General features: G+C 49.8%; 1 protein-coding gene across 1 annotated transcript in view; it reads left to right on the top strand.

The window, feature by feature from the left end:
* The window catches only part of LOC135826004 (regulator of nonsense transcripts 1-like), a gene marked incomplete in the record, with an annotated part of 29,532 nt that extends 14,003 nt beyond the window's left edge, over positions 1 to 15,529 (top strand). Inside the window, 10 exon segments of the mRNA XM_065338637.1 lie at positions 1 to 79; positions 1,512 to 1,567; positions 2,646 to 2,688; positions 3,141 to 3,198; positions 3,457 to 3,530; positions 3,963 to 4,062; positions 4,886 to 5,037; positions 6,312 to 6,566; positions 7,067 to 7,168; positions 13,259 to 15,529. Coding sequence (XP_065194709.1) covers positions 1 to 79; positions 1,512 to 1,567; positions 2,646 to 2,688; positions 3,141 to 3,198; positions 3,457 to 3,530; positions 3,963 to 4,062; positions 4,886 to 5,037; positions 6,312 to 6,566; positions 7,067 to 7,168; positions 13,259 to 13,402 — 1,063 coding nt within the window.
* Between the last annotated feature and the right edge of the window lie 334 nt (positions 15,530 to 15,863).

A 15,863-nucleotide genomic window follows, 5' to 3' on the forward strand; every position in this document is an offset into this window, starting at 1 on the left:
GGTAGCCAGTGTGGATGCTTTCCAGGGCCGCGAAAAGGACTACATCATCCTGTCCTGTGTCCGCGCTAATGAGCACCAGGTGAGCGTGCACTGATGCGTGAATTGAGTTCCATTGAGCACTATAGTCTGTTTCAAAAAGATTAGCAATCAGGTTTTGGTCTTAAAAAGTATGAAGATCAGGGAAAATTGGACAACGAAGTACATGAAAGGGCTGGTTAGGGCACGGCAAATTGTTCTGTGAAGGTTTCGGAACAATTGGACCAGCCGTTAAGGAGTTAGAATTTCGGCCAGGTTTCCGGCCTTTTCCCATGGTTTACAATTTGTCCTGGAAGCCAGTATCGCTTTTTCTATCAAAACCTACGATTTATCTTTTCCTTTCTGGCCTTGTGGTTATGGATGCTGTCTGCTGACCATGAAGTTGTGAGTTCAAATCCCAACCTATCTTCAAACTCACACTTTTTTTCATTGTTTTTTGGTGATCAAGCAGACTTGTTGTTGTTCACGGTTGTTGTTGTTGGAGCTCCCGCTTCCTCCCGAACTGACTGACACTTGACTGGCTCACGCCATGTGAACACACCCTCAACACTGAAACGGTGTGAGTGAATACGGAAGTCATACACCGTGAATACACCGGCACATCGATCGATCGATTTCTTTTTGAGAATTATTTCAAGATCGCCAATTTATTTGAATTTAGAAGTCAACGCCGACTTCTATTATATCAGCTTCCACAGGCGTCTGCTTTTCTCAAAATGTTGTCGAAGTCATACGGATAGCTTCGCCAAGTCATGGCCTTGGGTATGAGTCTGTGTCGATGTCGTTTTCGTCACATGGTGAGAGTAAATTGCATCGCAGCTCAAAGAAACTATTTGGTCACAAAACATATTGGGACCCATGCCGCTCGTCAGCCTCGGCATTTACTACACTTTCGACATGTCCTCTCTGACTCCATAATCGATACGAGGAAGAACTCGTTTGTTGTGAACCAGATGTACACGACTGTACCGACATCGACCTGAGTGAGTTGTCATTTTTCATGCTTTCGCGCGGAATATTTCTTCGAGTTCACAGTGAGTTTTTCCAGGCAGCGCTCGAGCGCTCATACGGTAAGACGGCAAACTCCCCGGGCGATCACCAGGATTGCTAATCTTTTTGAAACTGACTGTATGTATGGCATCTACTGATGTTTAGAATATGTGCTGTTGAGCAACTTGTGGGCATGTATCGATGTGTGGAATGTGTACCAGTGAGCACCATGGCATGTGTGGTATCTACTGATGTTTAGAACGTATGCTATTGAGCAACTTGTGGGCATGTATTGATCCGGCGAATGTGTGCCAGTGAGTACCATGTGAGCACGCACCGGTACCTTCAATGTGTGCTTATGAGCATCAGCTGAGCACACACTGGGATTTCTCTCTTTGCGGAGGCTCGGAGGGGGGTTGCTATGCTTGGTATTCGTTGCTAATCCGGGTTTCTCTTACTTGGCTGTCTTATTTTGTGTCACGCAGGGCATTGGGTTCTTGAACGACCCACGTCGTTTGAACGTAGCACTTACTCGTGCAAAGTGAGTACTGTATTTCCAGAATATTACTGAATTAGCCGCACTTTCAATGCATAATTGTTGCTGCTGCTGCTGCTGCTGCTGCTGCTGCTGCTGCTGCTGCTGTTGTTGTTGTTGTTGTTGTTGTTGTTGTTGTTGTTGTTGTTAGCCAGAAATTTATCTCCTTGGCCATATTGTCCTGTCCCGCACCACGTCATCCCAGTGACTGATTCTCTGCTTCGGCAGACATGAATCAAACTTCACTTGGTTACTGGTGCTACAGTAAACCGTTTCGGATTGTCCCTTGGGGAGGTGTCGGCTGCTATCATGCTGACGTCTCTAATGAGACCAACCACATCCTGTTCTCTCTTTCTTGATTTCCGTTGTGTCTATCATCATTACGAAGTGAAGCTGTAATAGTATGCTGCTCATGACTAGCAGCCTAGCTTTGCATGCCACCGCCGCCACTTGTCTTTAGGAGTTGCATCTTCAGCTTGATCCTTGAGGGTGGTGGCGTTCCTACTGATGCGGAAACTCAGTCTAACCCAGTCTCATGCGAACCGTGAATTTGTGTGTGTGTGTGTGTGTGTGTGTGTGTGTGTGTGTGTGTGTGTGTGTGTGTGTGTGTGTGTGTGTCCCATATGGTGCAGTGGTATGTGCAGCGATTTCCAATCGATAGGTTGCGGGTTCGATTCCCGACGATTATGGTCACACACGTCTTTCTTCTCTTTCTCAGACTCTTCCTGACTTTTCTTTCATTCTCCTGGGTGGTTACCAACAGCCAGTGCATGCCGGAGTATGTGGTGTGATGTGTGTGTGGGAAAAAAAAAAAAAAAAAAAAGAAAAAAGAAAAAGACCAAAAATAGGGATTCACTGGCCAGAAAAAGTCACTTCAAATAGCTGTATGGTGTAGACCAGGCTGAATAGTGACGGTCAATTCTTCAGCCTTGCAAGCTGTTGAATGGTGCAATCCCAGCACAAGTTGCTATGGCTTCTGCCGTAGCATTGCTATCATCGCCTCCGGCGATGGGCGTCAAAGGTCAAAGGTCAAAGGTGTGTGTGTGTGTGTGTGTGCTTGTGTGCCGATTGTCTGTGGCTGCAGATACGGTGTGATCATCACAGGCAGTCCGAAAGTCTTGGCAAAGGTATGCTGTGCACCAATCACCTCTGTCATTATCATCACCTCTCTCTCTCTCTCTCTCTCTCACACACACACACACACACACACACACACACACACACACACACACACACACACACTCTCTCTCTCTCACTCTCTCTTTTTCTCTCTCACTCACTCTCTCTCTCTCTCTCTCTCTCTCTCTCTCTATCTCGTGTTGCGGGGGCATTCCCAACAGGACCTCTGCTGATATGTCAACCCGATATGGCAGAGTGTCATCACGCGTTGGCTATCGTTCGGACATGTCCGGACATTACAACGTGTTACAAGGATGCAGTTTATGGGGCTATAGGGCTGTTACACGCCCGCCAGTACTAATCATTCTGCATCCTGACTGGAGTTCCCTGCCAAACTGCTCATGACATGAAACTAACCAGACCTGTCTTTCTGTCTCTTTGGTTTTCCTCTTGTCTGCAGCAACCACTATGGCAGCATCTTCTGTGCCATTTCCAGGAGAAGCATGTCCTGGTTGAAGGTACAGAGATGGCTATGTGTGTGCGTGGGGAGGGGGTGTACATCCAGTGCTTCTCTTGCTGCGGGCGGACATGGTGCTGGTGCGTGCATACTAGTATGTGAGGAGGGGGGAGGGGGCTATGCAGCTCAATATGGCAAAGGCTCACCTCCTTTCGTTTCCTTGGTGGACTGTTACAGTGTTAGTCATAACTAGTAACTGATTGGTCCTTTCTTTCTCCACTTCATATTGTTTTGTAACTGGTTGTTATGTATCTTGCAGGAACCCTTGCAAGTCTGAAGGAGAACCTGATGAAGTTCAGCAAGCCAGCCAAAATGGTCAACAAGTACAACCCGGTAGGTTGTCACGGGGAATTGCTGTGTTACCGTGGTGATTTTTGAACCGACACATTGAGTTGCTAGGTGATTTCTGACTTCTAGTTTGTGCATGTATGTGGGCAGCAGGGGTAAATCATGGAACGTAACGTTACTACTGAAGTACTCTGCACCACGTCATCCCAGTGACTGATTCTCTGCTTCGGCAGACATGAATCAAACTTCACTTGGTTACTGGTGCTACAGTAAACCATTTTGGATTGTCCCTTGGGGAGGTGTCGGCTGCTATCATGCTGACATCTCTAATGAGACCAACCACATTCTGTTCTCTACTGTACGTGCGCATGCGCGCACAGTCGCGCATGCACACGCACACGTGCACACACACACACACACGCACACACACACACACTCACCGCTGTCACTATTGTCACTGGTGTTACTGTTGTACAGGGTGCCAGCATCATGAGCCGTGGTATGTACAGTGCCCGCGAATACATGTCTTCCTCGCCGTACACGCGAGGTTTGGCCAATCCTGGACCAGACGCACCGAGTAAGTCGCCACTTTCTTACCTCAGCGGTGTGGGCATGGTAGTGATCAGGGCTGTTGTACTGCGGGTGAATTGCCACTTTCTTACCTCAGTGGTGTCACTGGTATGGGGATAATAATGATCAGGGCTGTTGTACTGCTGCCAGCTGGTGAATCGTGTACAAATAATTTGTTGGTGGTGGTGGTGGTGCTGCTGCTGCTGTTGTTGTTGTTGTTTTTGTTGTTGTTGTTGTTTTTGTTGTTGTTGTTTTTGTTTTTGTTGTTGTTGTTGTTGTTGTTGTTGTTGTTGTTGTTGGCCAGTAGTTGTTTCCTTTACCATACGTATTGTCCTGTCCTGCACCACGTCATCCCAGTGACTGATTCTCTGCTTGGGCAGACATGAATCAAACTTCACTTGGTTACTGGTGCTACAGTAAACCATTTCGGATTGTCCCTTGGGGAGGTGTCGGCTGCTGCCATGCTGACATCTCTAATGAGACCAACCACATTCTCTTCTTTGTCTGGCTCTTTAGTTTCTTTGTTTCTATCGTCATCACCAAGTGAAGTTGTGTACCTCAACAGTTTGGGGATGATAATAATCAGGGCTTTTCTACTGCTATTGAATCGTGTACAAATCAAGTGTGTGTGTGTGGGGGGGGGGGGCGTGCATCTGTGTGATATTGTCCCTGACGAGTGTACTCTAGAGTAGTGGACAGTCATGTTCATGGTGTGTGTATGTGTCTGTTTGTGTGCTTGCATGTGTATGAGTGTGGCCATGTGCCTGTGTGTGTGTGTGTATGTGTGCGCATGCGCATTTTTTGTTGCTTGCATGCTGCTGCGAGCGAAGGCTATCGCGACGACTTCTACATGACTCACGACCCGATGGCATACATTGGCTCTGAAGCAGCCGCAAGCCATGCAGCAGCTAGCATGCACATTCCTGTCGGCATGTTCGCACCGCCAGCCCCACCACAAGCTCAACAACACTCCTACTTCCAGGTTGGTGTGCGTCGTCTTTTCGCCACTCAAGTCCTAAAAGTGATCCGTGGGGCTTTCTTTTGTTCTGCTCTAATCTACGGACGTTCATATATTGTGCTTTTGAGGATATTGGCCATACGGTACTATTCTCAAAGGGCCTGAAGTGAAGGGGCTTCCCGGTCCTGATTTTTTGAAAAAGTACATTCCGAAATGGAAAAAAGTGAAGAAAACACGTGAGAACGAGTTATGCTGCAAGTATCCACGACTGTAATAAGATGATTATGATGAAAGTTGCTGCATAACTTGTTCTCATGTGTTTCTTCTCTTTTTACATTCGTTACTTGCTCCGTATCCGAATTAAAATTCCAAAATGGGTTTGCATTTTCCCATCATTCTTGAATACGGGAGAATGTAGTTGAAGACACCACTGCAGCTGTACTTATGGTTGATAAATATGGTGGTAAAGACACACCTGGCAATATGGCGGTAAACACACGCCTGCCCACACACGCTCTCTAGGCTGCAAAGTTCTGAATACGGGCCTGGTTTTCGAGATTGACCATTGGCACAAGCCTGTTTTGTGTGATGGCACGTATCCTGTAGAATCATGTTGCCGTGGTGATAGTTTAAACTGACACATTGAGTTGCTAGGTGATTTCTGATTTCTACCGGTAGTTTTTGATTTATAGGCAGCTGAGGTAAATCATGAAACGTAACGTTACTACTGAAGTACTCTGCACCACGTCATCCCAGTGACTGATTCTCTGCTTGGGCAGACATGAATCAAACTTCACTTGGTTACTGGTGCTACAGTAAACCATTTCGGATTGTCCCTTGGGGAGGTGTCGGCTTCTATCATGCTGACATCTCTAATGAGACCAACCACATCCTGTTCTCGACTGGATGCACACATGTGCGCACAGTCGTACGTGCACACACACGCATACACACACACATACACACACACCCACACACACACACCTGGTCCTGGTCCTGGTCCTGGCATACACTGCCTTGTAGGTCACGTGTTTCTCGTTGAGCGAGACGGAGACGAGAGGAGACATGAGCGTTGGTGACGGGATAAGTCGTTTTGCCTTTTACACACACGCACGCGCCCGCCCGCATGCTCTCACTCTCTCACTCACTCCCTGATATCTACAGAATTCTCAGGAATAATGTATACATGCTATTTTGTGTGTGAGTGTGTCTGTGTGTACATGTGTGTGTATGTGTATGTGTGTTTGTACGTGTGTGTCTGTGTGTCTGTGTGTACGTGTGTGTGTGTGTAATCACAGCAGCAAGCAGCTCCAGGTCGTGCCGGTATGCCGGGCAGCGGACCCCGGGGTCCGATCAGTAGTGGTGCTGCCGTCGGTAGTGGTGTCCGCGGTGGTGCTCGCCCGGGAGCATCTCGCGGTCACGGCGCACCTGGATCAGGTCCAAGTGCTGCTGCAGCAGCTGCTGGTGGTGGCAATGTGAGTGCGAATGCCGGCATGCCAGGTGCCGTTGGACGTCAGGGCTACCACATGGGCATGAATTCACAGGCCAGTCAGGTACGTTACTTTGCGTGTGCGTGTGTGCGTTTGTGTGTGTGTGTGTGCCGGCGTGTGTGCATTATTCTGTGTTTCCACACCTGCCCATTTATCAGTAGCCTGCTGATTTTGGAGGCATGTCACGACCTGCCGACAATTAACCTTCTTGTGCCGACAACAGCCATAAAAGTGTCCAATGTGGCCCTTCTGCTTGGTTTAGAAGTCATGATTCAAAATGGTTGCTTACACTGGTGATCATAAGTGTTTCCATAGCTCCCGGCCAAGGTGCTAAGCGGTATCGTTATGTATGGGGTATAGACAGAAAAGTCAAATAGGAGTCCGGCATGCTGCCCCCGGATGATACATTTTATAATTTTTTTATCCTACTGATATTTGGCTAGAATGATGTGGCAACACCGGCTTCGTGTGTCATTGGTCTACTTGATCCACTCTTTCAGTGAGGGCAACTGTGCATGTTTGTTTTTCCACTTGTTGTATTTTGTGTGCGTGTGTGTTTTCAGGAGTCGTCCGGCTATTCTCAGCCACTGACACAGGGTGCAATGTCGATGAGTCAGCCACCAGTGGGTGCCGGTGCTCCACTTTCACAGTCCGAACTCTCTCAGGTAGGCACATGACCCTAGTTCCTCTTCGTTTGAGCATTAGCTTGAAGGAGTGCGCTGTGCCTTGATCCTTGAAGAGTGGTGGCGTTCCTACGGATGCGGAAAACTCGGCCTCTAGCCAAGTCTGACGCGAACCATGGAAAAAGAATTATATATATACTTTTAAGGAGATGCTAGGGTTGCAAATTTGTAGCGTCTTGAATGTATGTGACCCGGTTGTGGAGTTTGTAGAGCTACAGTAGCACCTGTGTTTGCCGGACCCTGTACCATGCTGAATCTTGTATTGACCAGCGGACCCTGTACCATGCTGAATCTTGTATTGACCAGCGGACCCTGTACCATGCTGAATCTTGTATTGACCAGCGGACCCTGTACCATGCTGAATCTTGTATTGACCAGCGGACCCTGTACCATGCTGAATCTTGTATTGACCAGCGGACCCTGTACCATGCTGAATCTTGTATTGACCAGCGGACCCTGTACCATGCTGAATCTTGTATTGACCAGCGGACCCTGTACCATGCTGAATCTTGTATTGACCAGCGGACCCTGTACCATGCTGAATCTTGTATTGACCAGCGGACCCTGTACCATGCTGAATCTTGTATTGACCAGCGGACCCTGTACCATGCTGAATCTTGTATTGACCAGCGGACCCTGTACCATGCTGAATCTTGTATTGACCAGCGGACCCTGTACCATGCTGAATCTTGTATTGACCAGCGGACCCTGTACCATGCTGAATCTTGTATTGACCAGCGGACCCTGTACCATGCTGAATCTTGTATTGACCAGCGGACCCTGTACCATGCTGAATCTTGTATTGACCAGCGGACCCTGTACCATGCTGAATCTTGTATTGACCAGCGGACCCTGTACCATGCTGAATCTTGTATTGACCAGCGGACCCTGTACCATGCTGAATCTTGTATTGACCAGCGGACCCTGTACCATGCTGAATCTTGTATTGACCAGCGGACCCTGTACCATGCTGAATCTTGTATTGACCAGCGGACCCTGTACCATGCTGAATCTTGTATTGACCAGCGGACCCTGTACCATGCTGAATCTTGTATTGACCAGCGGACCCTGTACCCTGCTGAATCTTGTATTGACCAGCGGACCCTGTACCATGCTGAATCTTGTATTGACCAGCGGACCCTGTACCCTGCTGAATCTTGTATTGACCAGCGGACCCTGTACCATGCTGAATCTTGTATTGACCAGCGGACCCTGTACCATGCTGAATCTTGTATTGACCAGCGGACCCTGTACCATGCTGAATCTTGTATTGACCAGCGGACCCTGTACCATGCTGAATCTTGTATTGACCAGCGGACCCTGTACCATGCTGAATCTTGTATTGACCAGCGGACCCTGTACCATGCTGAATCTTGTATTGACCAGCGGACCCTGTACCATGCTGAATCTTGTATTGACCAGCGGACCCTGTACCATGCTGAATCTTGTATTGACCAGCGGACCCTGTACCATGCTGAATCTTGTATTGACCAGCGGACCCTGTACCATGCTGAATCTTGTATTGACCAGCGGACCCTGTACCATGCTGAATCTTGTATTGACCAGCGGACCCTGTACCATGCTGAATCTTGTATTGACCAGCGGACCCTGTACCATGCTGAATCTTGTATTGACCAGCGGACCCTGTACCATGCTGAATCTTGTATTGACCAGCGGACCCTGTACCCTGCTGAATCTTGTATTGACCAGCGGACCCTGTACCCTGCTGAATCTTGTATTGACCAGCGGACCCTGTACCATGCTGAATCTTGTATTGACCAGCGGACCCTGTACCCTGCTGAATCTTGTATTGACCAGCGGACCCTGTACCATGCTGAATCTTGTATTGACCAGCGGACCCTGTACCATGCTGAATCTTGTATTGACCAGCGGACCCTGTACCATGCTGAATCTTGTATTGACCAGCGGACCCTGTACCATGCTGAATCTTGTATTGACCAGCGGACCCTGTACCATGCTGAATCTTGTATTGACCAGCGGACCCTGTACCATGCTGAATCTTGTATTGACCAGCGGACCCTGTACCATGCTGAATCTTGTATTGACCAGCGGACCCTGTACCATGCTGAATCTTGTATTGACGAGCGGACCCTGTACCATGCTGAATCTTGTATTGACCAGCGGACCCTGTACCATGCTGAATCTTGTATTGACCAGCGGACCCTGTACCATGCTGAATCTTGTATTGACCAGCGGACCCTGTACCATGCTGAATCTTGTATTGACCAGCGGACCCTGTACCATGCTGAATCTTGTATTGACCAGCGGACCCTGTACCATGCTGAATCTTGTATTGACCAGCGGACCCTGTACCATGCTGAATCTTGTATTGACCAGCGGACCCTGTACCATGCTGAATCTTGTATTGACCAGCGGACCCTGTACCATGCTGAATCTTGTATTGACCAGCGGACCCTGTACCATGCTGAATCTTGTATTGACCAGCGGACCCTGTACCATGCTGAATCTTGTATTGACCAGCGGACCCTGTACCATGCTGAATCTTGTATTGACCAGCGGACCCTGTACCATGCTGAATCTTGTATTGACCAGCGGACCCTGTACCATGCTGAATCTTGTATTGACCAGCGGACCCTGTACCATGCTGAATCTTGTATTGACCAGCGGACCCTGTACCATGCTGAATCTTGTATTGACCAGCGGACCCTGTACCATGCTGAATCTTGTATTGACCAGCGGACCCTGTACCATGCTGAATCTTGTATTGACCAGCGGACCCTGTACCATGCTGAATCTTGTATTGACCAGCGGACCCTGTACCATGCTGAATCTTGTATTGACCAGCGGACCCTGTACCATGCTGAATCTTGTATTGACCAGCGGACCCGGTACCATGCTGAATCTTGTATTGACCAGCGGACCCTGTACCATGCTGAATCTTGTATTGACCAGCGGACCCTGTACCATGCTGAATCTTGTATTGACCAGCGGACCCTGTACCATGCTGAATCTTGTATTGACCAGCGGACCCTGTACCCTGCTGAATCTTGTATTGACCAGCGGACCCTGTACCATGCTGAATCTTGTATTGACCAGCGGACCCTGTACCCTGTTGAATCTTGTATTGACCAGCGGACCCTGTACCATGCTGAATCTTGTATTGACCAGCGGACCCTGTACCATGCTGAATCTTGTATTGACCAGCGGACCCTGTACCATGCTGAATCTTGTATTGACCAGCGGACCCTGTACCATGCTGAATCTTGTATTGACCAGCGGACCCTGTACCATGCTGAATCTTGTATTGACCAGCGGACCCTGTACCATGCTGAATCTTGTATTGACCAGCGGACCCTGTACCATGCTGAATCTTGTATTGACCAGCGGACCCTGTACCATGCTGAATCTTGTATTGACCAGCGGACCCTGTACCATGCTGAATCTTGTATTGACCAGCGGACCCTGTACCATGCTGAATCTTGTATTGACCAGCGGACCCTGTACCATGCTGAATCTTGTATTGACCAGCGGACCCTGTACCATGCTGAATCTTGTATTGACCAGCGGACCCTGTACCATGCTGAATCTTGTATTGACCAGCGGACCCTGTACCATGCTGAATCTTGTATTGACCAGCGGACCCTGTACCATGCTGAATCTTGTATTGACCAGCGGACCCTGTACCATGCTGAATCTTGTATTGACCAGCGGACCCTGTACCATGCTGAATCTTGTATTGACCAGCGGACCCTGTACCATGCTGAATCTTGTATTGACCAGCGGACCCTGTACCATGCTGAATCTTGTATTGACCAGCGGACCCTGTACCATGCTGAATCTTGTATTGACCAGCGGACCCTGTACCATGCTGAATCTTGTATTGACCAGCGGACCCTGTACCATGCTGAATCTTGTATTGACCAGCGGACCCTGTACCATGCTGAATCTTGTATTGACCAGCGGACCCTGTACCATGCTGAATCTTGTATTGACCAGCGGACCCTGTACCATGCTGAATCTTGTATTGACCAGCGGACCCTGTACCATGCTGAATCTTGTATTGACCAGCGGACCCTGTACCATGCTGAATCTTGTATTGACCAGCGGACCCTGTACCATGCTGAATCTTGTATTGACCAGCGGACCCTGTACCATGCTGAATCTTGTATTGACCAGCGGACCCTGTACCATGCTGAATCTTGTATTGACCAGTGGACCCTGTACCATGCTGAATCTTGTATTGACCAGCGGACCCTGTACCATGCTGAATCTTGTATTGACCAGCGGACCCTGTACCATGCTGAATCTTGTATTGACCAGCGGACCCTGTACCATGCTGAATCTTGTATTGACCAGCGGACCCTGTACCATGCTGAATCTTGTATTGACCAGCGGACCCTGTACCATGCTGAATCTTGTATTGACCAGCGGACCCTGTACCATGCTGAATCTTGTATTGACCAGCGGACCCTGTACCATGCTGAATCTTGTATTGACCAGCGGACCCTGTACCCTGCTGAATCTTGTATTGACCAGCGGACCCTGTACCATGCTGAATCTTGTATTGACCAGCGGACCCTGTACCATGCTGAATCTTGTATTGACCAGCGGACCCTGTACCATGCTGAATCTTGTATTGACCAGCGGACCCTGTACCATGCTGAATCTTGTATTGACCAGCGGACCCTGTACCATGCTGAATCTTGTATTGACCAGCGGACCCTGTACCATGCTGAATCTTGTATTGACCAGCGGACCCTGTACCATGCTGAATCTTGTATTGACCAGCGGACCCTGTACCATGCTGAATCTTGTATTGACCAGCGGACCCTGTACCATGCTGAATCTTGTATTGACCAGCGGACCCTGTACCATGCTGAATCTTGTATTGACCAGCGGACCCTGTACCATGCTGAATCTTGTATTGACCAGCGGACCCTGTACCATGCTGAATCTTGTATTGACCAGCGGACCCTGTACCATGCTGAATCTTGTATTGACCAGCTGACCCTGTACCATGCTGAATCTTGTATTGACCAGCGGACCCTGTACCATGCTGAATCTTGTATTGACCAGCGGACCCTGTACCATGCTGAATCTTGTATTGACCAGCGGACCCTGTACCCTGCTGAATCTTGTATTGACCAGCGGACCCTGTACCATGCTGAATCTTGTATTGACCAGCGGACCCTGTACCATGCTGAATCTTGTATTGACCAGCGGACCCTGTACCCTGCTGAATCTTGTATTGACCAGCGGACCCTGTACCCTGCTGAATCTTGTATTGACCAGCGGACCCTGTACCATGCTGAATCTTGTATTGACCAGCGGACCCTGTACCATGCTGAATCTTGTATTGACCAGCGGACCCTGTACCATGCTGAATCTTGTATTGACCAGCGGACCCTGTACCCTGCTGAATCTTGTATTGACCAGCGGACCCTGTACCATGCTGAATCTTGTATTGACCAGCGGACCCTGTACCATGCTGAATCTTGTATTGACCAGCGGACCCTGTACCATGCTGAATCTTGTATTGACCAGCGGACCCTGTACCATGCTGAATCTTGTATTGACCAGCGGACCCTGTACCATGCTGAATCTTGTATTGACCAGCGGACCCTGTACCATGCTGAATCTTGTATTGACCAGCGGACCCTGTACCATGCTGAATCTTGTATTGACCAGCGGACCCTGTACCATGCTGAATCTTGTATTGACCAGCGGACCCTGTACCATGCTGAATCTTGTATTGACCAGCGGACCCTGTACCATGCTGAATCTTGTATTGACCAGCGGACCCTGTACCATGCTGAATCTTGTATTGACCAGCGGACCCTGTACCATGCTGAATCTTGTATTGACCAGCGGACCCTGTACCATGCTGAATCTTGTATTGACCAGCGGACCCTGTACCATGCTGAATCTTGTATTGACCAGACACATTGGCCAAATCTACCTTTTTGTATTCCCATGCTGTTGCACTGTTGCGCCTGCTGTCATTGACTTTGTTGTTGCTGCTGCTGCTGCTGCTATTGTTGTGGTGGTTGTCGCTGCCGTCCTTGCCCTTGCTGCTGTTGTGGACTTCAGGATAGCTACATGACAGAGGACTACCGTTCTCAGTCGGACTCTGCAATGCTCTCACAGGACTCCAGCTATCCGCCGCTGGAGAACGGCTTTGGGATGGTGCAGCCAGCGACGGCTGACTACCCCGCCTCGTACAGGCCTTTCTAGTCCGGAAGCCCGTCATCCTCTGATGATAATGGCGAGTGTGCATGACATCTGTGTGGTGTACTTTGCGCAACTGTGCTGCTCTCTTTGCCTGCGTTGCTGCCACCGGAGTCTGAAAAGATAAACATATGACGTCTGTGTTTTGTCCGCCTCTCTCTGCTGCCCGTACCCTCCATCGAGCGTGACAGAGCCGACGACCTCTCTCTCTATGTGTGTGTGTATGTGCGCGCGCGCTCGCGTGTGTTCCATGAAGATCTCTAACACGAATGAGCATCTGTTGTCTCGGACACTGCTGGGTTTCGAATTGCCATGTGACAGCAACGCCTGCGGTTGCATCCTTTGGGACCACTCCGCGACCGGCGGACGTTCGTGTCCTCGTTTGCAACTCAACGGCTGTTGGTGACTCGCACAACCCTCAACAAAGGGGCGTTGTTTTGACCGTTTCAGTCCGTTGCAGCCAGCAGTACAGCTGCCAGCACCGACACCGCCGCTGCGCATCACAGACGGTCGCAGCTTGACGCTGTACAGTCGCACGCGCGCGCGCGCGCACACTACTCTACCGTGTGTGTATGTGTGTGTGTGTGTGTGTGTGTGTGTGTGTGTGTGTGTGTGTGCACGTGCCCACGCGTCTTCTGCAACTGTTTGCTGCCGTTGCCGAAGTGGAGCGACATAGCGTTGCTCCCGTTGTCTCACTGCCCATGGCCAGTCGGCCGGTGGTCGTATACTTCACAGTGCTGCAATGGACACCGAGATGCCATTTGACTCTGGAGGAGATGTGTGCAAAGCCATCTGCTTTCTCTTTCCTTGTTTCCTTTTGTGGGCAACATCAATGCGTTTTGTCCGGTCAACGTTTTTTGTATGTGTCCGTCTTTTTCGTTTTTTGATTTCATCTGTCCAACAACGTGTGTTTTCTCTTCTAATCTCTTCCACTGCTGTATCGCCTCATTCTTTTCAATTATCTTTTTCCGTGTCTTTTTTCCCCGATTGTCTCGTTTTAGCCACGATCATGGTGTGTATCGTTGGGCCCTATTTCCTGTTTTTTTCCCCATGATTTTCAGCCTACCATTATACACATTAACTGTTATTCTGTTCCGTTCGCCGGCCACGCCATGCACAGCATGTCGACAGTGGTGCGCTGTCCGTATGCCGGCTCTAGTTGGCTTCCCTGCGGCTGACCTGCGAGGAGTGCAATGGATGCACCGCCGCTGCCGTCGCCGCCGTGAGCATTGTCACATCACCACTTGGCCGGGTGTGCAGTCTGTTGCGTGGACTACAGCAACTTCCAACGCTGTCTTGCAGAATCCGCGGACTGCCTATGCCCAATTAGGAGGCATGCGCCGTCCTGTTGCAGCTGACAAGCGGGGGACCACGCAGCCCGGCTCAGCACACGTGTGCAAATGTGTGTGCGTATGCAATTAACTACCAGCGCTGGCAGATCTGACCACTTTGTGACCGCAGTGTCCGACGAGAAAGACAGTGGCGACGGTGTACACGGTGTGCGAATCCCAACCGAGATCCACCCGGGCAACGCAACACGCTTCTAGCAACTCCAGCTTGGTGTTAGAGCGGCCAGTCCACCCCTAACCTGCCGACCCGGTGTGCGTGACCAGCAGCTGTGTCTCAACCAAGGTAGAACTGCCGGTGGCCATGAACCCCGCACCAGGCACTAGCCGAAGCTGCAGCGTGTTGGCCACCAGCCGAGTACAGGCCAAGCAGCGCACAGCCGCAGGGCCGCACTGATGTCACGCTGTCCACCTACCGGCGAAAGTCGCTCACTTGTACCGGCCCAGTTGCACAGCCATGCCTACCCGTGCCAACGCATGCTCCTTACCCAGCGCTGTATGCTCTCGGAACGCCTTTCAGCTGTTTTTGACTTTCGCGCATGTTCAGCTTGTTTGCTTTAACGCATGATCCTGCCCCCGCCGAGTGTGTTTGCTCGTTCTGCCCGTCTTTTAGCTTGACCGAATGGCATGTGTTGCCACTTCGTAGGCACTGCTGTCGTCTGTAGCGCTGTCAGCACCTTGTCGTGCACAGTTTTGTTTTCCAGTGGACAATACCACACACACTCAGCTTTCTGTCTCTCTCTTTCTCTCGCTTTCGTTCTAGTACGACTGTCACTTTGTGTCTGGGGCTCTTCTTGCCTGTGTCCGTCTGCATGTGTGTGCGTGTGTGTGTGTGTGTGGGTGTGTCTACATTCTGAAGTAGGTTGTCGGGTGCACCTATGTCAGATACTGTAGCACCTCTGTTGCCGTCGAGCTCAGTGTCTGGAAGGTGCATTGTTGAATGTGTTGTACCTGCCACCAAAAGTACATAAACCGGTTTATGTACTCTTGCTGCCACCTGTTGGGTTCAGGGTCCATATACATGTACATGTACCACTACAGTGGAGATCGGATATAACGGCCTTGCGTATAACGACAGATTGAGTTTAGCGACACAATTCTGTTGCCCATGTCGTTTAGTA

The sequence above is a fragment of the Sycon ciliatum genome, chromosome 10 (assembly GCF_964019385.1).
Source record: "Sycon ciliatum chromosome 10, ocSycCili1.1, whole genome shotgun sequence".
NCBI classification, from domain to species: domain Eukaryota; kingdom Metazoa; phylum Porifera; class Calcarea; order Leucosolenida; family Sycettidae; genus Sycon; species Sycon ciliatum.